This window comes from Oppia nitens, unplaced genomic scaffold (assembly GCF_028296485.1).
Source record: "Oppia nitens isolate AA-2021 unplaced genomic scaffold, nextdenovo-longstitch-racon4-pilon3 scaffold3_pilon_pilon_pilon, whole genome shotgun sequence".
NCBI classification, from domain to species: domain Eukaryota; kingdom Metazoa; phylum Arthropoda; class Arachnida; order Sarcoptiformes; family Oppiidae; genus Oppia; species Oppia nitens.
The window spans coordinates 3346428-3372333 of NW_026533221.1; the positions used below are offsets into that span (position 1 = coordinate 3346428).

A 25906-nucleotide genomic window follows, 5' to 3' on the forward strand; every position below is an offset into this window, starting at 1 on the left:
TAACTTATAAATCAAATTTTTTTTTTAGTTAATGTGCTCTCGGAATATAAGCATATGCATCACATATTTAAATATATCATATATATCATAAATTTTTTTTGTTAATAAAGTGTCTAAAAATAGTTTTAAAAAACATTAGTCAAAAAGTTTTGACTTAAAACATACAGATCAACGACAACATTATTACCATTCATTCATATATTTATATATTTTCAAAAAATTATTTTTCATAATTTTACATTTAGAAAACTTTTTATTTGTTAAAAAATTAAATAAATAAATAAATAAAATAACTTTAATATATATTTACAATAATAATTTCTTGTAGACATCTATTTAAATCAAATGATTGATCACTCAATAATAAAATGAGATATTTGTATAAATATATATAAAAATTGACATTAAATAAACAGTTTTTGAGCATAATTTATATCAAATCGTTGAGCGCTCCATATGTGTGAGATATACTGTTTAAATGTGAAATAAACCGAAAAAATACGGTATCTTTTTGAAAGGCCGTTCCCTTTTATATACAGCATAACGACTTACAGTCAAATAAACTTCTCATAATAAATAAGTGTCGGAATACTCGTGTGAATATAATTATGGGAAATATTGAAATCTTTTTGATACATTTTTTTAGATAAATATTGTTATGTAATACAATTTGTGACAAATTGTACTACAAATATCATGAAATAATAAGTAAAATATATTTATTTGAAATTCAAGATTTTAATGATTGAGAAAATTTTTTATTTAATATATTTTTTTTAAAAAAATCATATGACTAAATTTAAAGTAAAAACAAAACAAAAAATTTTCGTAAAATTTGTACAATATATATATATTATATTAGACATTAATAAAATGCATTTTAAAAAATATCATTAATTTATGAATTTAAAATATAAAAATTGTGAACAAATTTTTAAATTATAAATTAAAAAGCTATCGGTAAACAAAAATAGTAAAGAATTTATTGTTAATAATCTCGTATATTATTTAGAGTGCAATTAATTTATTTGTAATCCAATTATATATAATCAATAAATCTTTAGATTATTAGAATATAGATGAGGTAATTAATTTTGATCCACCAATTGATTTAGTGATCATTACAATTGAGCCATTTTTTAGCTTTAATTAGACTTTACTTTTGATCGATTCGGATAAAGTACTTTCACTCTTTGTCTATACATGTGAGACATCATAAAATAAAGGACTGTAAATAAATAAATAAAAAATTTAAATATAAATAAATAATAATTTTTGTTTAATAAATTTACTAAATTATGGAAAATACTGACCCGGAAAAAATCCAATTAACAAATATATGCGAATAATTGTTGGAAAATTAAATGAAAAGTTCAACATATTTGGTAACTCTATTGCAAACCGTCGACTTTCTTCAAACAATGCAATGTTTTCAAACAAAATGACTCCTAAATTATAATAAATTAAAAAAATATATAATTCATAATTAAAACTCAATTAAAAAAAATATTATTAATTTATTTGTCACAAACCTTCGCACACAAATCCTAACGGATAGTTCACAACCCAAGCAGTGTATCGCATCCACGTAATGAACCATATATTCACTTTAAATACGTGAAGCATATAATATAAATATCTAATAAATAGAAGAAAATTTGATAATTTTTAAAACTATAAGTATAGATAATATTAGATTTATTATTATTATTATTATTATTTAATTAATATACCGAAGAATTTCAATAGCAGAGTAACTAATAAATAAATACGAAACCCAGGGATTTGTCTGGATTTTGGGTTCGGAACCAATCATAATAAATATGATAAGCGCTCGACCACTGAGTTGAATAAATGGCATAACAGGACTTCCAACAGTATATCCCATCAGCGGATGTATGACTTCAAGAATTTGCATTAAATGCAAAAATTTGATCGCTTTTCCCACCAATTGATATGTGTATTCAAATGAATCTGAAAAATATAATGTTTTTAATATAATTTTAAATAAACATTTACCGTAAATAAGTCATTGAACTGACGGATGCCGTCTTTGCAAAAACGGATTGCAATTATAAGAAATACGTAGAGAAAGCCAACAAATTGAAGCAAATTGTATAGAAATAAATAGCTTTTCTTGAAGTCTTCAACTAAATAAATAATTCATTTCAGTAACTATTTGATGACTAAAAAATCAAAATAAATTAAATTATAAAAAACCTTTAAATCCTTTATTCATTGACTTTTTTCGTCGTCCGAAATCCTTTTGTCCAAAATTTCTGTACGAGTTTTGTTGATTGGGAATCAACTCATCCAACTCGTGACCCATTAGACTGCCGTCGTCCTCAGCATCCGATTCCTCTTCGGGTTGAATCCGATCGAAGTCTACTTTAATCCATTGCGGTCTCACTACCGAAGCTAAGAGTCGCGGCCACAATAAGTTGTCCTTCTTTTTGATGACAAACTCGATGTGTCTGTCATTTAATTTGTAAAAACTATCCTAAAATCGGTGATAAAACAACCACATTATCATCACATCAAGATATCATTGAACAACAGCTCATCCCTTACCGATGGATTGACTTCGGCAAAGAAGTCTATATTAAATGAGTATTCATTAAAACCTTTGGCACCGATACCTGATCCCTGAAATTCAAGTGATGTGTGTTTTAAATCAATCGTTGGACTCTATAGACAGAAGATAACAAATTATATATTTTTAAAAAATTTTATTAAATTAAATATAATTTTTGTTAACAAAAAATAATATTCAACTCAAACCTTGACATTCTTGAGATCAACTCTTAGGGTAATCTTATCACTGCTTTGTCCCCAATAGACAAATGGACTCAAACTCTTGTCATTAGACGACGGATCCATTTAATCAAATAATTAATACATTGAACTGATTGTATGATTTGATAATAAAATCAATCAATTGATTGATTACTTCATACAAATCCGTTATAATATCACTTGAAATGTAAACAACACTTAAATTAATAACGTCTTCTTCATTCACATGTCTTTAATGATATTATTATACAGTATTAATACATATGTAGTTAAAATCACTTTTATTAGATCCCAATACCGTATTACACAATAATAGATACATTGGTATCTAACTGTCCATCACATGATAGGTCAGTGTTGGGGGTAATAGTTGTTAACACTTTTCCTATTAAAACATTTGATTCACGTTTTATTTAATAGACTATTATTTTTATACTGTATTTAATAATCAATGCAATAGTTGTGTCAATATATTCCATGACATGAATAAAAACAGTAGAGTTTGGGATCACTACTACTATTTGCTATCAAATATACAGTCAATTGTTGGCCAAATCAGTGATGTAATGCTATTATGCAATCAATTGCTGTTTGGGGTTCACATTGTATGATATATTTGTCATGTTATTTGTTAACAACTTTAAGCTATAATAATACTGTAGAGTAATATAAGCAGGGTTTTAAGAAAATAAATGCCTGCCCTGGCAATGCCCAAATAGATGCCATAAATGCCTGGCATTTTGGGCATCTATTTTATTTGCCTGCCAATTTAAATTGCTAAAAAGCAACTGTATTTATAAAAATAATGTAGTTTAGTGTTTTAGCGTGTTAATTAAATTTACAATTAATTTATTTATTTCCAATGATATTACCTTTTAATTAAAGGTATACAAAACAAAAATACAAACAAATATATTATAAAAACAATGTTTTATAAATAAATTAATAATATAAAATTAAAATAATAGGTGTCACCACCTGAAAATAGATGCCCAGGGCATGGCAGAGGCAGGGCAGGCATTTGGCAAAATTGGCATCTATTGTTTATGCCTGCCATTTTTAAAACCCTGAATATAAGAAACCAATGGTTAATATTACTTTACCATCGATGAGATCATTGTATTAACACGTTTTAGTTGTTAGTCCTATTAATAGATAATCAAACAGTTAGTTAGTATTACTTATGAAATCAATTATCACTCGTGTGTTGTCAACGGATGAGATGACCATAGATTTGTCGTTGAAATGTCTTTATTAACATCAAATCAAATAACCCTTAAGTAAGTTACTTATTATAATTGATTAACAATTTACAGAACTATTAATTGGTTACAATTGATCCATTGATTGACAACACATAGAGTTAGTTCAGTGCTTAACAAAGATGTCAAACAATTTGGAAAACAGTTTCTCTTGGATGGCAAAGAGGACACCTGTTGGAACTCGGATCAGGTGATAGTCGTTTGAAATGCTATTTATTTATTAATAATTGTTATTTATTGTCATTTATCATCTTCAGGGAAGTGTCCAATGGATTGATTGTCTACTCGATCGCGAGTGTCGATTAAGAAGTATATCCATTGAATTTCAGGGCGGATTTGCTGCCAAACAAATGACATTCGAGTTTAGCGATTCCGGCGACCAATTGTTGACCCGATGTGTCAAATACGGCAAAGACTGCAATGATTTACAAACATTTGATGATTTGCCCGATTGTCGCGTCAAATGTCTTAGGATTGTATTCAACGAGTTCTACGATCTCTTCGGACGTATTGTTATATATAGACTGAAGTTATTGGCCGACGAATAATGGGATTAAAAGTTACTAAAAAAGTTTTATCAATAAAATTAATATCAATTTATTGATAACTAATGTATTTAATAATTTATTTTTATATGACATTTAAATTATCTCAAGTGATGACAGTTGTGTATAACAATAATAATTATTGTTATATTTAGTGATCACGTGATTCACACAATGTTTACATTTTAGTTATATTTGTTATGAAATAATGAAAACAAATTAATTGTAATTACAATTAACTAATAATTGTCTAAAATAAGTAATAATTATATTACTTATACATTAAATTAATCATTGGATCAACTGATTGGTCCATTTAATTGTCAAAAAGTTTATTAATGCATTTCATATAAAACTGTACTGTATTTCATATAAAAATTGATAATTAAATTACACTATATTTATATTTTTGTTAATAAAATGCATAAATTAATATCAAATGTAATGATTGTAAGCAAACATCAGATGTTTTCAAATCACATAACAAGACATTCAATGCATTTTCAATCATTGGTTTCATCACTAAATAAACAACAGTTTATTGAAGACTTGATGGATGAGGACAGAGGTTAGGGTTTTGTAATAATGTTTTAGTAATTTATTTAACTTTTATTTATTATCTATTTTCTTATCAGAAATCAGAGATGAAAACGATATCTCATTATTGAATACTAAATACTTTACAGAAAAAACTTGCGATTTATTAAACTTGAAATATAGTCGTGAAGTCAATACATCTATGTTTACAACAAATACTAGTTTAGGTATTATTAATCAATTAATCATTATTTAACTGTTTTAACGCATTTAATAACATTTAATATATGAATATAAAATTACAAAATAAGTTTTAATGCATTATATTTTTGTTTTGTTACTATTAGATGAATTGCCTCATTATATTGTCAGTCATGACATTAATTTTGATTCAAAGACATTAAGATCTCTTTTAACGAGAACTGACATTAAAGATGTTGAGACAGTATTTTATGAACTATTGATGATATTAAAGAAACCACACAAACAAAACAAAGTGACATCTTTTATGTTCCCAATGATTGCTAAGTGTTTGAGTGGATATGTAGTCGGACAACAAAAAGACATTCCGATTACGGTTTGGACACAAAACGGGGTAATTGATAGCTATTTGTTTTAATTTTAGTTATTATAGTATTTTTTGCATTTAATCACTTATTAGCCGCATATTATTGGCAACCGACCCGACTATTCGCTGATTAAGAGAAACAAAGTCCTATTAAATATTAAATTAAAAAGTGTAGACAAAACTGAATCAATGGATAATTCAAAATTGCAATTATTTTGTCAATGCATTGGATCCGCACAACACAATTGGCGCCAAATTAATGACAAATTATTATTTAATAAACTTTTTGGCACTCAATTAGGACTTCTTGTCATTTCAAACACTTTTCATTTTTTTGTTCTTCAGATTACCGATCAATACATTGAAGAGTTGACAACTGGTCCGACACTCAGTCAACAGGTTTTATATAAAATATATTTTATTATTGAAAATAATTAATAATTAATAATTAATTTTTATTTTAGATTTCTTATAATTGTTATGACAATAATGGACACGGATTTGACTTTTTTCTATATAAAGACAGAATGAAAGTGTTGTCGGCGTTGTCTGCCATTCAATCACATCATCGAAACTGTTCTCTCACTACAAATCACTAACTATTCCGACAATTAGTCTTCGAGACAATTTCGAGTCAAAACATGTTTTCTCCCATTTATTCTCCCGATTGGCGAAACACTTGGTTATCGAGTCGTATCACACATTTGAGTCCCATTTGTTCAATGAATCCAAATGTCGTTGATTTGGATTTCTCTCACGATCTCAAAGAGTGTGATCTTAACGACCAACCGATGGTCAGTCAAAGTGAAGACTCCTTTTCCAATATGACGTGTGATATGTTATCAATTGAATCTCATGTCTTTACCGGAGATGAATCACCCAATCAGTGTCCACAACAACAACAACAACGTAATGATAATTATAAGAATAATGTTTTGAATCAATTGAATGGTTGTCAACCAAATCAAAGGTTTCAAACATATTTTACCAAAACATCGACGCCGTCACAGAAATTGTGACAATTGTTTTGTCATTATTTTAATTAATTATTTCTATTATTACTAAATATTTATATTTTTAACACAGATTTTATTTTCTAAAAAATATTATTTTATATTCATAATTAATTTGATGTTTTACTACTGTATAGTATTATACTGAACAGACTCAACATATATTATATTATATTTATTTATTTATTTATTTATTTTAAAAGTATTTTTTTATTGTATTGACTAAAGGAATATAAATTTAATGCCATTTAAAAAAAATACATTTGATTTTTAAAAAGTGTTTAACATATTATTATTTGAAATTAAGATAGAAATTTAATTTAATTATTAAATTTAGAATAATTAAAATTATTTTTATATTTTTTCTTTAGTAAGTATTATTGACATATCATAAGTACAATATAGTACTATATAAGTACTAAATGATTTTTTTTATTAAAAACAAATACATATTATTATAATAATTATTGTCGATTAAATTAATAGTAAAAATTAGAAAATAGATTTAAAATTAGTAAAATTAAAAAATATATTTTTAAAAATAAATATTTCATTTGATTTCTAAAGCTTAATATAATATTATTTATTATGAATTGAATTTGTGGTCACATATAGTGACATCATATGTATGTACTGTATGTAATACTATGTATAATATGTACGTCACGTGTGTTGGCATTTAAATTGATTTTATGTTATCATATGTTTGTGGGAACCGATTGATTGACTGTTTATTAGTTTAAATTGATTTGTTTTCGCAACTAAAATGTATGGATACGAGTGTTTGGACACACATAAGGACAGGGATGAGAAACACATGCGATGCCTGTCTTACTTGATATCGCACTACAAATGGATTATCGATGTCTATAATGTGGTAAATAATGTATTTTTTGTCTCAAAATATTTACTTGAATTAAATGATTTATAAATTAACCGATGATTTTTCAATATAACTATATTGTTGTACAATATTAGGCCAAATTATTAACAAATAAAATTGACATAAATGCTACTGTATATCATAGGAATTGAGCATGATCATTTTTATTATTTTTAAATTTAATTAATAGTTACATATTTATGTTAATTATTTTTATATGATATACATATTATAAATAAATTTATTGTAAATTAGGATTACTTTGTGGCAAATCATTGGTCAAAAGTACCGAAACAGTGGACACAATGTTTTGAAAAGTTTGATTTGAAAGACTTGTCAAACTTCTTGACAAAGGGTTCGCCAATGAATTGTGTTTTACCATTGAATCTGTTGTCACTTCGGGCCACTTGTTTTGCACTGCAATTGTCTCGTCAGACAAATGACAACATTGACAGTGATTTTTGTGAATCACTTAAAATATCGCCAAATAGTTGCCGAACATTGGATTCATTGGTCAACGACTCGAAACATCCGAAGATGAAGCGGGAAATACTTAATCGCAAAATCAAAGAGAAAAAGAGACATGAAATTCAACGTTTGTCAACAATTACAGATCAATTACTGAAAAGCTTAGATAATTGTCGGACAATAGTCGACTGTGGCTCAGGTCAGGGACATCTGTCGCGGATAATGAGTCTGTGCTATGGTTACGATGTGATCAGCATTGAGGGCAACGATGATAATGTGTTGGGCGCCCAAAACAAAGATCTCAAAATGTTGAACAGTCTCAAGAAGTATAAACTGATGGACAATATTCATACGGATTGTCCAAAACAAGTGAATTGTGTTTTGCAAAATAATTCATCCATCAGTGAATTGACAGAATTAGCTGATAATCACCTGTTATTAGGTCTACACGCTTGCGGWCCACTTTCGGCGATAATATTGAAACAATTGCGAGAATGTCAATCAGCCAAAGGATTGATTTTAGTCAGTTGTTGTTATTTTAAGATTCATATGAATAGGTTTGATATTATAATTATAGGATTAACTAATTCTGATTTTATGTCATTAACTGTAATGTCTTTTATTAATATAACGTATTGTAATTAACCGATAGTTTTCCAATGAGTCAATGCGCACACAAACTATCAGTACCGGCGCTTAGCTATGAGGCCAAAGAGATAGCCTGTCATGCAATTGAAAAGTTTATTAACAAACTAAATACCAGAGGTTTGTATTAATTTTTTTTTGTGGTAAATAAATATCTAAATTATTTTTATATTTACCGTACATTAACATTGCTGTCAATAATTACAGAAAGGCTGTCAACGCTTCGTATTCACTGTTATCGGGCATTATTGGAGTCATTGATTGATAAATACAATCCAAATATGAGACACAACGCAATGAAAAGCGTCAAAATCGGTGATAATATGAATTTTAATGACTATTTTCATAAAGCAGTTAACGGTTTAAATATCGATATACCTGAAGAAGAATTGGATTCMGATTTTGTTCGGAACTGTTTGTCTCAACAACAGAATTGTATTATATTTTATTCGCTAAGACTATTGATCGCACCGTTAGTTGAATCGTTAATTTTGTTGGATTTTATTAATTACCTTAAAGAGGATGGCATACAGACAGCACTTTTGCCATTGTTTGATCCAATTCTTTCTCCCAGAAATTTTGTATTGATTGCCATTAAATAAAAAAATTGTGTTTAACTTTTTGTGTTTAATTCCTATAAGTGTTTTATTTTATTTTTATATTAAAAGCTATTTATTCACAAACTATTCAATTTATTGTATGTAAATGAAAGGGCACTACTGTTTAGGTGATGTTGTGTACAAATACCGATTTGCACACAATTGCACAGTTAATCTCTATTGTATTGAACTTAATAAAACTTTTGTTGCTTATAAGCTTATGTATGGACAGTCAAAGATTGGCTCATATTTTTTTGACATTAAAGACTGCAAAACACCACTTTTAGTTGCACTCAAATCATTACACGAGAACTCCATTTAAAACATATGGAAATATTCACAGATTCTCACTAAAAGGTGAGAGGAAAGAGAGACCGAGAGAGAGAAAGAGAGAGAGAGAGAGAGAGAGAGAAAGAGAGAGAGAGAGAAAGAGAGAGAGAGAGAGCTATGACTATATAATGTTGTAGTGATATAAATACGAGAAACAGAAAATGAGTAAATTTTTTGTAAATCTTCTTTGAAAACATGACTTTTAAAAGATGTGTCTATTGGCCGACTCATAGCTCACACTCACATAACACATAGCCGTCCCCTTTAAATGGTATGTCATATGCCGTATATACGGTATATAGAAAATTGACTGATCATAACTGTGACGATCATAACAATGGATTTGACTTCAAAAAAGTTAATTATATTCTTTACACCTATTCTTCAGTTGGTCTTCTATTCACATCAGTTGACAACTTATTTACGATTTTTTATTTTGCTTTTTCGTTAAAATATATATATATTTGCAAATAAAAGTTATTATTATTATTATTTGGCATTTTATTTCTTGTTGTTTGATTTGATGAATCAATAAATTTTCGTGAATATTGTGAATGCTTTTTAAAAAAGTGAGTGAAATTTGTTTTATAATCTTTTTTTCTTCAATTGTGACAACTTTTTTTCATTCATTCATTTATTGCAAACTATAGATCGGTTGAATGATCAACAAGTGCTACCGTTCCCATCGTTTCGCACAACACTCTTAAAGACATATTTGCCGTCAAATGTTTTCTCTTACTATTGCTCTTTCAATTGACAAATCAAAGTGAGAGAGCAATCAATTTGCTATAAAACATTCATTGAGTTTAATTTATATAGAGATATATATTTCGCTAACAACTATTAAATCTCATTTAACACTCAAAAAAATTATCGAAAAAAAACAAATGTCTCATTCAAAACACGAACTAAGCGCTCAGTTTTGTCGTGTTTGCGGTGACCGGGCGTCGGGTTTGTATATAAAAACTAATTAATTTAATTGTTTGTTTGATTGTTTGTTTGAAACTAATTGGTATATACAATATGTATGTAATTATTTGATCGCATTTTTTTCTGTCACCAAAACAAAAATAGGCAAACATTACGGTGTATTGAGTTGTGACGGATGTCGGGGTTTCTTTAAGCGATCGGTTCGTCGCAATTTGATCTACACGTGCAAAGAGACGGGTGTTTGCTTTGTCGATGTCTCCACAAGAAATCAGTGTCAATACTGTCGATTTCAGAAATGTTTATCAGGTATTAACTGTCAAAACAAATTTGTTTGTCAGTATTATCACAAAAACTTTATACTAAAAGTATATAAAACTGTTTTCTCTATGTATTAACAAAATATATACATTTTTTTGGGGTATCTATTTCTTCTATACCATCTCTAAGTCAATATGAAAAGAGAAGGTAAATATTGTCTACTTTTACACTATTATTATTAAGTCAATATCATTGAAACATATTCACAAATTTTGCTTTAATTTTCATTAGTGAAAAAAATCTTATTTGTTATAAAATAACATATTTTTGTGACATTTTTGTCACTTTTTTTTAAAGCCGTTCAACACGAGAGAGTTAATTGCAATACAAACACTAGAAATGTTGGCAATAGTTCACGATTTTTAAGCAAATGTTTAACCGATAAAAGAAATTCTTCAAAATTATGTTTTAGAAGTGCTGGTCATCCGACTAGTAGTCAAACATCAGTGAATCCGGTTGTGGCCGACTCGACCACTTCGTCACCGATTTGTTTGGGCACTCAATTCATGCCAACCTCTCTATCRATTTCTAACTCGACTTCACTTTCATCGCAACAACATTGGAACAGCTCTTTGCCATTGCTTTATTCACCCAATTATTATACAATTACTTCAAATACATTCACTCAATTGACAAGAATTGTGTTTAGCACAGGTATTATTTTTAAATATCTATTATTATAATATTATGTTTAGCTTATAAACTATGAGCTAATAAATAAATTATGGTTTTATTAACTGATCAAACATTTAGATAAGCTATCAATAAATATTGCAATATTGATTTAATAATTTGACATATTATACTGTATATTAAATTAAATACAATACCTATAATATTAGCCTATAAAATTAAATACTGGTAAAATATACACTATGGATATGCTTGTAATATAAATTATAYATTTARGAAAACATATTTATTTTATAATAATATTATCATTATTATTAAACTTTTTTAATTTTAAGTTCATTGGGGTCTAAGTATACCTGCATTTCAAGCACTGGACAGAAGTGACCAAAAGTTGTTATTAGAGGAAACGCTAAATGAGTTACTAATCTTAACAATAATGCAACAAACAATGCATTTAAATACTGAAAACACTAATTATACGATTCTGGTTCTCAATAATTATTTTAATAATAATATTGAACAACAAAAACTCATAGATCTCGTCGATTATGTTAAAAGTCTGCAAATAAATCAAATTGAATTTACATGTCTTAAAGTGCTTCTCCTATTCAGAGGTGGTATGTATTACATAACTTTTTATCTATATATATATCTATATATATCTGTTAATGTTCATATATTAGTCAATATAGACTCGCAATCAATGATTTTCATACAAACTGTAAATTGAATTTAAGTTTAATAATAGTGTCATTAATTAGGATCACTCTTATTATAGAATATTCTGTACGATTCTATTAATCAAAATTACAGTTCACTTAATAACTAATATAAAAAATAAATAAAAATAAGATTTCATTTATTCATTAACACTGATTGTCTAACCCATAAACCTCAGAATGCAGTGGTCTGTCCAATGGTGAGCACATCAGATCCATGAGAGACGAAGCACTTATACTATTGAATGAACAAATACTGAACAGGATATCAGTGCCGACAAACACAGTGAGCATCACTTCGACCGCCACTTCATTAACGCTTCGTTTTGGTCGTCTTTTGCTACTATTATCAGCTCTTAAGCGACTCAATAGATCTCATTTTGCGACCATTCATAATAGTTTATTGGGTTTAGCTTTCAATCAATTGCATATTTAGCTTTCACTACCGTTCCCTATATATAACTATATTATTCAACTAAATTTCTCTCTCTCTCTCTCTCTCTCTCTCTCTCTCTCTCTCTCTCTCGTCCAATGTTTGTTTGTCTATAAACTTGTCATATAATACAGTAATATCAGTGAATAACATACTATATATCAATATCACCCAATTCTATACACTAGATATTCCCAATGTTTTAAATACACTGTATTTCATCTAAATATTTGTCGCATTAAATGTATGTAAAATAAAAATTAATTAAAAAAATTTAAGACAAAAACGTGTATACATTTTTTTAAAAAAAAATATAAAATACTATTAAAATCTATTAAGATTGCATTTTTACTAAATTTTATAATATAATCCAAATTAAAAGATTATTAACTAATTACTGATATTGTGTTACTAATAAAAATATTAAATTAGAAAATAATAGATAATAATAAATATTATATAATATAAAAACATTATATATTGTACCTAGCTCACCACAAATCGATATACAGTGCTTCCAATGTCTAATTATATTTATCTATTTTAAGTAAAGCCTATATTTAGAGTTGTCAAACAAAATTAGTATTTGTCTAAACAATCCAATATTTATATGTATAAAAATCATTAAAAATTTATATTAGAAATTAAAATTAAATCAAGTGTCCAGTATTTTTGAGCTAAATTTTTTATATATAAAAAATTACATGAAATATGTTTTATCTATAAAATTGTATCCACAATACTATCCTATATTCTCTATATCTATTAAAATCATTTAGCAATCCTACTCTATAATACCGTATATATCACATAACAATCTAACGGTGCACTACTATCTCATTGTACTGTACTATACAGTACTATACCACTAGTGATACCTTTTTATATCTACAATACTGTACACTGTATTCAACTTAATATACAGTATAATAAAACAGTAGCTGAGAACACATGTGTCAAATGTATTATATAATATACACTGTATTTATGGTACTGTATATACTGTATGTATATATTATTGAAAGCAAATGTACTGTAAAATCATAAAACTCGTTAAAACAGTACAATACTATTAATATTATGTATAATAACTAATAAATATAAATGTCATAAATTACGTCAACAGTGGGACAACTATTAAGGCCAATGATAATACCTAATGTTAACTATAGAAACGTAAGTAAATTAATATATATATGTAAAGGGATTCATATAATATACACAAAGTTGTCGTAATTGACGACAGAAATAAACATTATTATTGATATGATATGTAATACAGTAGTGTTGTGTGTATTAAATGAAACCAAATATACATTTGTTTTGTGAATCAATGTCTCAATTGATGGTCAAATATGGCGACTGATGGACATCACCGGCAAAGTTGATCCCGACTGGAGTGACACCGTCTAAGACATCGTTTACTGACTAAACGCTTGACTCGATCCACACTCTGTGACATATCAGACGATAATTGTGTGTTTATATCAAACAAAAGTGACAATCAATTGATTGATTTATTTGATCACTAATTTTGAAGTGTTGTTTGTGACCACAGTTTCTCAGATCAATTGTGGTGATCAACAGATTATCTTTGTTTTATTGCTCTGTTGATTATGAAGTGTTGAATGACGACAACGACAACAACAATGTCTTTGAATGAGAGTAGTCTGGAGAAGAAGTTGTCTCAAGTGACCAATTCTCAGGACAGCATTCAAAGTCTGTCGCTTTGGTTACTCCACCACAAGAGTCACTACAAGAGGATTACATATATTTGGTTCAATTGTTTCGAAAAGAGTATGTTTTGATACTTAAATTATTGACATAATATTGATGTCTATTATCATATATTTGACTTTATTTTAGGCAAATCAAGCCATCGGTTAACTCTGTTTTATTTGGCCAACGATGTCATACAACACGCCAAACGTAAAGGTTATTCACATTTTGTCGACTATTTTATCGATAGTCTGAAAAAGGCAATCATTTTGTGTAAAGACGACAATATCAACACAAATATTGATCGTGTCTTCAATATATGGCTCGAAAGAAGTATTTATAGTGAGAGTGTTATCGAAGAGTTTAGGGCACTGTTATCGGGATCGAGTGCTCATTTGGCCGCCATATCGAAAATTGTGGCCGAATTTAAATTATCGGAATTGATCGATAAGATAAAGAAATGTAAAAAATGTGAACAAACATGCGTTTCGAAAACTGATGCATTGAAAGGCAGTAAAGTTGATCCAACCAGTGGTGATGTGCTCAACAAATTGAAAGACAAAACACACGGCGAACAGTTTACTCACGAGTTTGATGAGTACACAAAATGTCTGGAGTCTGCTATCAATGCACTGGAAAAAGAGGTTCACATCAGAAATGATTTGATCGAAAATCTTGAAAAAAGTGAAGTGTTTTACGAGACACAGATGGATGAGGCGAAGACAGTTGTCGACGCTTATAAGAACTTTGGTTTACGAGTTAAAAATGTTTGGCGCAAACTGGATGAGATGCGACCAACCCTTCCCAGTCCACTACCATCACCACCGAGAGACGCACCGTCGCCTACAAACTCAGATGATGGACCAACACTGCCACCGACAGCTACCATACCAACCACATCATCATCAGCAGCAGTAGATCCATTTACCGCCGAAGTGAATTCGTTTTTAAGGCGTGTGGCCAATGATCACAAAAGTGGTCACCAAACGAGTTCACTCGATCAACGATTGTCTAATCTGATGCACAGTATATCGCAAGGAAACGACATACAAAAGACTCCTCATTCAACCACTCATTCAAATTCAAACCAAATAATGCAAATGTCGACTAATATATCAACTAATATGAATACTACACCACAAATTAGCACAAGTTATACCAACAATACCAACAATTGGTATCAAAATCAGTTGAATGATCAAAATATATCAGGTTTTAACAATGAAACCTATTATCAATCGCACGATACAAACATAAATCACTCGCAATCCATGTATGACTATAATTATCCGCATTCAATGCCAGACATGAATTTAATGACACAACAAAACAGTACAGACATACAGCCTATTCAGCCATTAGTTTCATCGCGAATCCAACCGGTCTCGACTCTAACAGCGCCACTCATGCCATCGATGCCAACATTTGATTATACATCAGCTGAAAATCTAGAGCCGGCAGACATGGATTTGGGCAATTCGGACGATGAAGATGTTAGTGGTGGCCAACGATCACAAACTCAGCGGACTATTAAAGTGATTGAAAGTCGACGCAACTCTAATGATATGCAATTAACTGATTATAATTTACCAAACAATACGAATAATAATAATTATGTTAATAATAATAATCATATGACAAACTCAAATAATAGTGTTGTTCCTCCATATATGCCTCAATATTCACCACAACTCAAATCAATTGCCCGAATGCCGGTGCGCTCGACACTAAACAGTGTTGTTCAACAGCCGCCATCTCATCCATATCCTCCGCCAATGCAATCGCCACAGCAATGGCGTGGCCCGCGATCTACAGTTGTGCCCACACATAACTTCTCACCGATGAGCGCACCCAATCATCGTAATCCACACAATTGGAGATCTCATAACAACAACAATACTAATAATAGGAATGGTAACCGAAAGTCAAGATATTGATGTCCGATAGTGTTTTGATTATATTATATATATATATATATATATATTGTTTTTTGTAATTTCTATTATTTTGAGAGAGCACATCAATTTACCATTATATAGATATTTGTATATATATTCTTAAACATTGAAGAATTTTAATTAAATGAATTTAGTTTTTTTGTGTTAAATAAATTTAATTAATTAACCACTAAATGATTTGATAAATGTTGATAATAATTGTTGAATTATATAATTTTAAAATATATTTAAACAAAAAATATTATAGTTTGCTAAATTAAAGAAAAAACAGTCATTTATAATGATTATAACTTTTTACTATAAATTTATTTAATAATAATAATACCAATTGCGTACGTTTGTTAATTTTATACCAATTTTATAATGTTATTTATTTTATCGAAAAACACTGTAGTTCATCATTAGTGAAATTTATGTTTTAATGATACAAACCTATGATTATATTTTTTAATTTATCTAGAGTATTTATCATTTTAAAATAATTATATAATAACTATATTTAATTGTTATAAATGTATTAAAAAACGAATTCATTTATTTAATAATAATTTTGAAAAAATCATTTAACTATAATCATTATATCATATAATTTAATTTATTTCTTATGTTTTTTTTGTTTGTTTTTGAAACTCATTGTAATTTATTAGGAAAAAATTCAGGGAATTATAAAAACAAATTATGTATATAAAAAATATTTTCATTTAAACATGAAATTTAAAGTAAATTTTCTAATATTAAGAATATTAATAAAACACACAATTGTTTGACATCTAAAAAATATATATTTTTCTATCAATGATTTATTGAATAATCACTTTTTCTTATACGCGTCAAGAATCTCATTGACGTCATCCTTGGATCCCAAGAATACTGGTGTCCTTTCGTGGATCTGTTTGGGCTCAATATCCAGTATAGGAATCTTACCATTGGACGCCACACCGCCCGCCGCTTCAATAATATGAGCCATAGGATTGCCTTCATAAAGAAGTCTTAACTAAATAACAAAAAATATAATAATAATAATAATAAGTTATAACAAATGAAAAGTTAATTCAAATTAAATAAGTAATAATACTTTTCCACTTTTGGCATCACTGGTCGCCGGATATAAGAATACACCGCCATATTTGATGGTTCGGTGAACATCGGCCACCATTGAGCCGACATAACGGGCCGAATAAGGTTTTCCCGATTTGGGATACTTTTTGCTGCGGACATACTCTTTGACCACATCATCCCATTGAGACTCATAACCTTCATTAATGCTATAGATCTTTCCCTTTTGTGGTACTCTCATATTGGGATCAGTTAATATAAATTCACCGATTGTCTAATCGATTGATCATTAATTAAACGTTAGTACTAATAATATTTAAATTAATAAAAATAATTAATAATTACCGGATCATAAGTAAATTCATTGACCGAACCGTCTATGCTTAACACTATAGCCGTTGCGCTACCATATAATGAGTAACCGGCGGCCACTAAATGTTAGACAAATTAAATAATAATTGAAAATCTTATTAAAGTTTAATTTTATTTTTCACCTATAGATCGACCACTTTTGACGCCAATCTTTCCATTAATTTCTTCCTAAATGTTTAGATAAATTAATTGTTAAGCACTTAAGCTTTAATACGATAATCCATTAAAAATAAATGAAAATATCAATACTTTTCGATAGATGGCAAATATAGATCCGATAGAAACGAGACAATCGATATTAGATGATCCGTCTAACGGATCAAATGCCACCACATATTTACCGGCCTTTTCGGGTTCGATCTCAACCACTGTATCGTTCTCTTCCGATATTAACAGACATGTCGTATAGGATGACCGCAACATATTTATAAACAAATCATTGGCCAATACATCCAATTTTTTCTGGTCCTCTCCCTGGACATTGGTGTTACCGGCGATACCATATCTGGAACAATGGGGGGGGGGTTAAAAATTTAATAATAATAATAAATCAATTTATTAACAATAGTATCTAATCGACTGGTTATTCCATAAAATTATAATAATCTTATCATTTAAAAAAACAAAACTTTTTTTTTATTTTGATTAAATCAAATTTCAAAGTTTATAGTTCAATGTCATTTAAAAATCATTATATAATAAAGATAGTTGTGTGCCAAAATTTATCTAAATAATTTATTACAATTATATTACTAGATATAAGAAAATTGCGCAAGTTTATTTTTCAAAAGTTAGCATGTTGTTTACCTTGACAACTATGTTGGAAATTTTTTTAAAAAATAATATTTTTAGATAAACAAATTTAGACTAAAATAACAACCATATTATTTTAATATAGTTTGCATTGTTATATTCATATTCATTTAATATAATGATTATAATTATATAGTGGTATATATTAATTATAAATATAAATTAATTTAATTAATAGCATCATGTTTGTTTAGAAGCATCATAAATAACTTAACTTATTATATGCTAACTATTAATATTTAGTGAAAACCAAAATTATGATACTTTGTATATCAAATGGGAAATAAAAAAAATTTTAGTACAAAGATATGACACCTTAAAAATAGTGGTATCGAAAAAAATAATTGTTATAAAAGTAACCTACAATTTAGCGATACCGGCCCTTCTGACGGCCGATCCGACCGCTTTGACCGAAGTGCAGATGGCGTTCAACAAAGTGGTCAACTCTCCGGTCGCGTCATCTCTCTTGCGCTGTTCAGTCAACATAAAGCGCGTTAATGTCATACAATTGGTGTCAATTGCATCGCCGACTGAAGACATTTTTATTTAGTTTATTATATCGATCGGCGAAAACAATAACAACAACAAAAAATACCACTTTTTAATATTCAGTGAATTAACGACAAAACACTGAATGAATGTTTGATTCAAATACTATACGAGTTTTCACTTTAAATGACAGTCAGTTTTGTTTATTTGAAGGAATAGTAGGTTAGCCTTGAAATGATACCAAACTCCGATCCCTTTCCCAATGCATACATATGTATAGACTTTTAAGAGCACACACTGTAGTGTCAGTGAACAGCAAACAAGTGCTTATCTATTGCTATCATATGTATAGAAATTCCTTATTAAACGGATTTAATTTAATTTTTTTCTAAAATATAGTATTTTTATATATTATATACATTTTGTATATATTGTAAATTTTAAAAATATGTGTTATAATTAATTGGCGTATAACATAGTAATTAATTTATTTTATTTTTAATTAAACCAATTCATTATATTAGATGTAAAATATTTTATCCATTGTATATCATCATTTTAATGGGAAAATAAATGTTGAAATTTTCTATACCAATAAGCATATTATTTTAATTAACTTTTAAATTAATTTAATTTAAAAATCAATTTGAATGTGTATTAGCGCCAAATATAAAAATTAAATGAATATAATAAAATAATTTTTATTTTTAAGGAATTTTATTGAAATTATTTTATTCTAAAAGACAAATAATTAAAAACTATAAAAGTTTTAAATAATTATGAATTATAAATTGAATTATTTATAATTATTAATAAAAATAGAAATTATTATTTTTTTAAATAGTTGTTGAAAAAAACTAAACTTTTATTGAACCTAATTTTTTTATTGCATAATTTAGCAATTTAATTTTAAAGTTTATCATTGTATATAACTATTTTAATACAGATGTTTATTTTATTTATCATAAATTATTGATAACATTTATTGTAATATTTGGTAAACATTACAAGTATGAAAGTGTACAAATATAAATTTCTAAAATTTTCCTAAATATTACTAAAAAAATAATCAATTTAATACAATACATCACATTATCTTTATTAAATAAATTGTAATTAAAGTTTCAATCAATTTTTAAAACTTTTTTTTATTAGTTCATTGTTAATACAATATCAGATTGAATTAGTTCAATAAATTCCCAAAATTTATATTCATTTTTTCATAATATAAAATACTTTAGTATATTATTGTACAGTAAATATAACAAAATGCATATGCATTACAAAACATGAATTGTATTGATATAATTGTAGATAATATTGAATTATTTATATTTATTTTATGAAAGATATAATGTATTGTATATACATTGTATATTTGTATATAATATTGTTAATTTATATTAAGTATGGTTCGCATTCAATGTTATTAACACTTGATTGTGATAATGAAAACAGACAAATGTTTTATTATAATCAATGATGAAAGCAATGACTAAATCATATTTTGTCTAATACTATATACAGTATTAATGTTATTAGTAATGCATTAAAACTAATATAAGTGTACAACAGATATATTATAATTCTAATAGCATTATATTATTAGCAGTTTATTAGAAAAATATGATTCAATTTGATAATAATAAAAAAATATTTATTGTATTAATGAATAAATATCAGTGTATTAAACAATATGATGTTTTGCATTTTGGTTTATTTAACTAATACTCATTTGTTGGATTGAAATTCAATTTCATTTACTATAACATGTGTGTGTGTGTGTGTGTGTGTGTGTGTGTGTGTGTGTGTGTGTGTGTRTGTGAGAGAGAGAGAGAGAAATCAGACTGTAATACTCATGAATAACAAATATATGAATTTCGGTGGTAAACAGTATTAGACATAAAATGACATTTATTTGGTCTCAAATACTATGCTTGGATTGAAATGAATTATCGCTAATATATTCAATAGATTTTTCTTATATATCATATATACAGTACTGTATATTATGTATAACAGAACTCTTATATCATTATATCACAAAATTTCAATAAACTATAGAAAAAATCCTATTTATACCCACTTTAGGAATTTTCCTCTTTTATCGAAGTTATTACTAAAAATAGTTTACGTCTTATCCATAATAATATAATATTTATTTATCAATATTTATATAATTTTTTTAGTTATTTTTTATTTTATCATATAATTACGGGACCACTCATTGAAAGTACGAATTATTTAGTTACTTATAATACCAGTTATATTAATATAAATTTCCATACTATATGTTATTGTACATAGTTTTTAGACTTTGACCAAGATGATTTTTAGAATCTATTAGCAAAGATCACTATATTGCTTATACAATATATAGTATAACACAACATACAGTATTATAAACTTTTACTATCAATATAAATATAGTGTATATAGTGTACAGCGAATATTAAATTGTAGTTTATAATTTAGCTTGAAATGATATTTTCTTCAATGTAATAAAATTAAACCCTAGTTAAACAAAAAAAAAATATAAATACTTTACGACTTTACACTATTTTTTTGAGAAACTATCGATTGTATAGTAATAATAATAATAATAATAAAAACAGTATAATAGCTGATTTAAGGCAACAAATAAGTCATGACAAGTGTGCTAAATGCAAAATTAATTGCATTTATAGACCATATTATTGACATTTCATAAGAGAAATGATTTACGAAGCGTTTCCTTATTTTTTAAACATTTGTTAAATGAAATGTGAATGTAATTTATAAAAAGATATCAAACGTGTGCGAGAATAATGACACTCAAAAAACTTATATATAAATAATATGTCTTTTAATTTTATATAATTTAAATTCAAGCCATTTTATATAATTTATACATTACCACCACTTACTACAGTTTTGTTGCAAATTTTTCATATGTTAAATTCCTCTCTCTTTCTCTCAAAAGTAATAGCTTTTAGTAGTGTATGAGAAACAAAAAAAAGTCTTAAAAGTTAAAGTGTATGATTATGTCTGAATGACACCCCAGAAAGCACTGGTGTTTTGTACATAGCCTGTGCCACATACATACAGTACAGTACATACAACTTGACTACAACTGTTTGATACAAATTTAATTATCCATTACTTTTTGACCTTTTATTTGAAATTCTGTATAATATTCTGTGAATTCTTAGATAATCTGTGACTTAAAAGAAAGAAAGAGAGATAAAAAGAGAGACAGAAAGAGAGAGAGAGAGTGAGAGAAAGTCAAATATATAAATCGATTCAAATTGTCTATAATTTTATATTTGATTTTTTCTATTTGTAGTGATTGCCTATTTTTTGTGCCTAACATTTTAGTTTATCACTCAATTTAAATGTTAAAAAACACACACAAATCCCTGACAGAGAGAAAATGAAATAAAATTCATCGCACGATTGATAAAAATCTTATACAATTTAACTACAGCTTAATATATTTACAGTAAAAAATAGGTAGTGTTTAATGAGATTCTTTGAGAATAAATAAATTGTATTTTTATATTACAAAACATTTGATACTTTTTATTACTTTTTTTAAAAGAGACAAAACTCATATATAAAAATCAAAATCTTTCAATAAATAAACAAATAGTGATTTTTTAAATGAGATATTTTTAAAAAATCAAATCTTAGTTTTTGTTTTAATGATATGACATTTTATGTAATTTTCAAATATTTTATTCATAAATCACTGTTTTATTTACAACCAATTGCCTCCTATTGTTTAAGAAGTTATTAATGGTAAAAATTTTTATCTTTAAAATCTTAATGTTAACTTGATTTTAAAATTATTATTATTATTATTCAAATGTTTTATTTAACTGCATTAAACTGTTTAAATGCATAATAAAAATAATACATTTATAATAGTAAAAAAAGGTTTTCAATGAGCTATTTGTAACTATATTTCAAATGTCTTTTATTAAACATAATAAATAATAGTAAATGTTTAAGTCTTTCATTCAAAATTGTTTATTTTTTTAAATAAAGACAATTAATGAATGATTCATTTATTTATGTGAATAAATACAAAGTTTATGTTAAAGAGAAAAATCCGACAAAATTTATTATTTTTAAGGATCGCGTGTTGAGTGAAATAAACTTAATTTTAACTCAATTTTAGATAATAATGTTTAAATTATTTCGATCTATATTTGAGTACAAAACTCTTATTCCGATATTTACTGTTTATATTTTCATTTTATTTATCTACTGTTTATTAATATCTAGAACTTAAAAACATTTAAAGATTTTTTAAAAAATTAGTTGTGAACTGTAATTATTGTCATTATAAATATTATCAATCTATGTTTTTTATAATTATGTAACTATTTTAAGAAACTTAAACAATAGTCATAAAATGTAAAAGTATATAAATATTATTTAAAAATTGAAAAAATTGAATATTAAAAAAATCTGTATTTTATATTTATTTGATAGTAAAATATATTTAGTAGTATTACAATATAATTAAATATTAATTATAATCTATAAATAAATATAGACATGTACATTAATTTGTTAGTTAACATTTTTTTTTATTAATTAATCAAAAATTTAGTAAACTTACTCTTACTCTCTCTCTCTCTCTCTCTCTCTCTCTCTCTCTCTCTCTCTCTCTTCACTTATTGTTTGTCATGTAATTTGTTTTACTTGTTTGATGAAAACAATGTTTTAGATCATTTGATTTTATTACTGATAAAAATTATTCAATGATATTAAAACATGACAATAAACATATCATTGTAAATATAATAGAAATGTCAATTCACTAGACTATATTTGAATGATAATAATATAGTTTAATAGTCATAGTTAAGCAACTAATTAAATTGACATTTTTAACATTGAATTTAATATTTAACTGAAATTTTTTTAGATAGAATCTATTGTACCAAATATGTGGTGCAATTGTCAAAATTGTCAAATATTGATATCTCATTGTTCAATATAGCCAGTAGTTGTAAAATGATAACAAAATTTAAGATATATATATTTTTTGATAAAATATACTATACTTTAGGCGATTATTATTACTTTATATTTTATATTGTTTTACCAAAAAATTTATCAGTTTCGATTATTATTATATCATTATAGGATAATAATAATTTTTTTACTAAGAAATATTTTGTTAAAAAAAGTTATATATCAATTATGATAATAATAAAAGTTAAATATTAAAAGTATAAAAATTAAAATTTAATTTTAAGTAATAGTAGTAAAGTAATCAATACTACAAGCTTAAACTTAATGCTGTTTTGAATGTGTTATAAAATTATTAAAACATTTAGCTTAAACAATACAATGTACAGTATTAAGTGAAATAAAAGGTCAGTAAATTAAAAATAAATAAATAAAATAATTTATTTATATTAAACTATCCATTGGGAGTCACACTAATCGTTGAATATGTGTGTAAAATATATACTGTACAATACATTCAACATATAATATAACAAATATTACATAAAAACAATTATTTTGATAACCGGAGAGATATTAAATTATTAAACAAAATAAAAACAGTTAATGATTGCAAAAAAATTATTTTCATTTCAAACAGCGCACACACACATAGACTCAGTTATAATACACACATATAAAATACCTGAATATATATATATATATATATTCGTAGAATTAGTATTATTAAATTTATATGAATATATAGTTTAGTCTATATTATGTGAATACAATGGCACAGAATAAATGTCTCAAAAAATGCCAAAAACAAAACAATTTGGTGAACACAATACTGAATGGATTCAATAATTTAATTTACTTATAGCCTCCAGTTGTCTCAATTGACTATTCCAGTGTTGTGTGTATTTTATTATTATTACTGTATTATTGTATGTGCCGTATGTGTGCCACACAGTTAGCTGTAGTACGGTATGTCTATCTCTGTCCTCAGATTCTTTAAAACATAATTTCCAAACTATAGAAATGTATGTATGTATGAAATATAAGGTATATTTCAAGAGTTTAACGACAAAATTATATATATATTTATATTGTATTCAATAATATGCTGCACATGAACTAACTTACGGCATCTCTCTCTCTCTCTCTCTCTCTCTCTCTCTCTCTCTCTCTCTCTTTACTTCATCTTTTAGGTAACTGTAATATACTATTTTGGAGGACTAGTATTGAGAAAAGACTTGCAAGGGTTGGGCAATCGTAGCGAACCTCAGCATTGTTTGGTTGCCAGAAATGCTGCGTTTGGTCGACAAAACTTCAATCGGCGTTCACTTCAAAAATATAATATAATATTATTATTATTATTATAAACCAAATATTCAAAAGGCAACGCCAGTGTTTTCGTCGACGATATTATTATACGAAAGATTTTCGGCTACTCTTCTCTTTTGAAGACAAAATATTACAATATTTAAAGCATTTGCCGAAAAAAATATATATTTGAAGAGAAATACACTTTTATTATTGAGTTTATGTATTGTATGTGTGAGTGTCTCTGTAATGTGTGTCTCTATATTTGCCATAAAGATTGAGAGCTAATTTTAGAGCTAACAATAAACAGGCATTTAATGTCGTGTTATGTTATGTTATATTATATTGAATTGAATTAAATTGAACTGAACTTCAAAAGTACGGATAATTCAATAGTAAATCGTTAATTAACGACAAACTAAACGTCAGTTAAAGTTAATCCGTAAAACATTATTGAATGCTCTTTTAGTTTAATTAGTTTATTGCCAAACAAACATTTCAAAATCACTTTGCTTTTGTGGTTTACTATACTAATAATAATTCAGTA

The 25906-nt window shown here is 26.7% G+C and overlaps 7 protein-coding genes across 7 annotated transcripts; 5 read left to right on the plus strand and 2 right to left on the minus strand.

The window, feature by feature from the left end:
* Positions 1-965: 965 nt before the first annotated feature.
* Positions 966-3176, minus strand: LOC128957494 (very-long-chain (3R)-3-hydroxyacyl-CoA dehydratase 3-like). Its single transcript, XM_054303260.1, has 8 exons — positions 2782-3176; positions 2572-2688; positions 2221-2500; positions 2043-2150; positions 1734-1974; positions 1533-1639; positions 1314-1448; positions 966-1228 (listed from the first exon to the last, which is right to left on the minus strand). Exons 1-8 carry the CDS (start codon positions 2878-2880, stop codon positions 1146-1148), a joined length of 1170 nt encoding a protein of 389 aa, XP_054159235.1. The 5' UTR covers positions 2881-3176; the 3' UTR covers positions 966-1145.
* Positions 3177-3863: 687 nt separating this feature from the next.
* Positions 3864-4699, plus strand: LOC128957495 (nuclear receptor 2C2-associated protein-like). The gene is made up of 3 exons (XM_054303261.1): positions 3864-4076; positions 4158-4248; positions 4316-4699. Exons 1-3 carry the CDS (start codon positions 4042-4044, stop codon positions 4604-4606), a joined length of 417 nt encoding a protein of 138 aa, XP_054159236.1. The 5' UTR covers positions 3864-4041; the 3' UTR covers positions 4607-4699.
* Positions 4700-5155: 456 nt separating this feature from the next.
* On the plus strand, positions 5156-6774 carry LOC128957809 (uncharacterized). The gene is made up of 5 exons (XM_054303624.1): positions 5156-5171; positions 5239-5367; positions 5488-5735; positions 5802-6107; positions 6173-6774. Exons 1-5 carry the CDS (start codon positions 5156-5158, stop codon positions 6305-6307), a joined length of 834 nt encoding a protein of 277 aa, XP_054159599.1. The 3' UTR covers positions 6308-6774.
* A 585-nt stretch (positions 6775-7359) lies between these two features.
* On the plus strand, positions 7360-9319 carry LOC128957492 (methyltransferase-like protein 25B). Its single transcript, XM_054303259.1, has 4 exons — positions 7360-7598; positions 7860-8629; positions 8725-8837; positions 8925-9319. Exons 1-4 carry the CDS (start codon positions 7488-7490, stop codon positions 9317-9319), a joined length of 1389 nt encoding a protein of 462 aa, XP_054159234.1. The 5' UTR covers positions 7360-7487.
* Positions 9320-10533: 1214 nt separating this feature from the next.
* LOC128957811 (nuclear receptor subfamily 2 group E member 1-like) lies at positions 10534-12682 on the plus strand. The gene is made up of 6 exons (XM_054303625.1): positions 10534-10597; positions 10721-10882; positions 11024-11041; positions 11192-11548; positions 11863-12144; positions 12426-12682. The coding sequence occupies exons 1-6, from the start codon at positions 10534-10536 to the stop codon at positions 12680-12682; spliced, it is 1140 nt and encodes a 379-aa protein (XP_054159600.1).
* A 1260-nt stretch (positions 12683-13942) lies between these two features.
* On the plus strand, positions 13943-16366 carry LOC128957507 (homeobox protein 2-like). Its single transcript, XM_054303274.1, has 2 exons — positions 13943-14476; positions 14546-16366. The coding sequence occupies exons 1-2, from the start codon at positions 14308-14310 to the stop codon at positions 16333-16335; spliced, it is 1959 nt and encodes a 652-aa protein (XP_054159249.1). The 5' UTR covers positions 13943-14307; the 3' UTR covers positions 16336-16366.
* A 642-nt stretch (positions 16367-17008) lies between these two features.
* LOC128958747 (fructose-1,6-bisphosphatase 1-like) lies at positions 17009-19360 on the minus strand. The gene is made up of 6 exons (XM_054304669.1): positions 18962-19360; positions 18034-18289; positions 17907-17952; positions 17758-17843; positions 17432-17686; positions 17009-17350 (listed from the first exon to the last, which is right to left on the minus strand). Exons 1-6 carry the CDS (start codon positions 19135-19137, stop codon positions 17168-17170), a joined length of 1002 nt encoding a protein of 333 aa, XP_054160644.1. The 5' UTR covers positions 19138-19360; the 3' UTR covers positions 17009-17167.
* Positions 19361-25906: the final 6546 nt, after the last annotated feature.

What these genes read in the sequence shown, in the direction of transcription:
- LOC128957494 (XM_054303260.1), bottom strand. Translation starts at nt 2,880, where the DNA reads ATGGATCCGTCGTCTAATGACAAGAGTTTGAGTCCATTTGTCTATTGG. An exon ending in TCTGCTATTGAAATTCTTCG is followed by an intron (nt 1,640 to 1,733) that starts GTATATTAATTA and finishes TCTATTTATTAG; the next exon opens with ATATTTATATTATATGCTTC. An exon ending in GTTAGGATTTGTGTGCGAAG is followed by an intron (nt 1,449 to 1,532) that starts GTTTGTGACAAA and finishes ATTATAATTTAG; the next exon opens with GAGTCATTTTGTTTGAAAAC.
- LOC128957495 (XM_054303261.1), top strand. Translation starts at nt 4,042, where the DNA reads ATGTCTTTATTAACATCAAATCAAATAACCCTTAA. An exon ending in TCAAATCAAATAACCCTTAA is followed by an intron (nt 4,077 to 4,157) that starts GTAAGTTACTTA and finishes GACAACACATAG; the next exon opens with AGTTAGTTCAGTGCTTAACA. An exon ending in CCTGTTGGAACTCGGATCAG is followed by an intron (nt 4,249 to 4,315) that starts GTGATAGTCGTT and finishes TATCATCTTCAG; the next exon opens with GGAAGTGTCCAATGGATTGA.
- LOC128957809 (XM_054303624.1), top strand. An exon ending in TACAACAAATACTAGTTTAG is followed by an intron (nt 5,368 to 5,487) that starts GTATTATTAATC and finishes TGTTACTATTAG; the next exon opens with ATGAATTGCCTCATTATATT. An exon ending in GTCCGACACTCAGTCAACAG is followed by an intron (nt 6,108 to 6,172) that starts GTTTTATATAAA and finishes TTTTTATTTTAG; the next exon opens with ATTTCTTATAATTGTTATGA.
- LOC128957507 (XM_054303274.1), top strand. Translation starts at nt 14,308, where the DNA reads ATGACGACAACGACAACAACAATGTCTTTGAATGAGAGTAGTCTGGAG. An exon ending in GTTCAATTGTTTCGAAAAGA is followed by an intron (nt 14,477 to 14,545) that starts GTATGTTTTGAT and finishes ACTTTATTTTAG; the next exon opens with GCAAATCAAGCCATCGGTTA.
- LOC128958747 (XM_054304669.1), bottom strand. Translation starts at nt 19,137, where the DNA reads ATGTCTTCAGTCGGCGATGCAATTGACACCAATTGTATGACATTAACG. An exon ending in AGGGCCGGTATCGCTAAATT is followed by an intron (nt 18,290 to 18,961) that starts GTAGGTTACTTT and finishes CCATTGTTCCAG; the next exon opens with ATATGGTATCGCCGGTAACA. An exon ending in TATTTGCCATCTATCGAAAA is followed by an intron (nt 17,953 to 18,033) that starts GTATTGATATTT and finishes CTAAACATTTAG; the next exon opens with GAAGAAATTAATGGAAAGAT.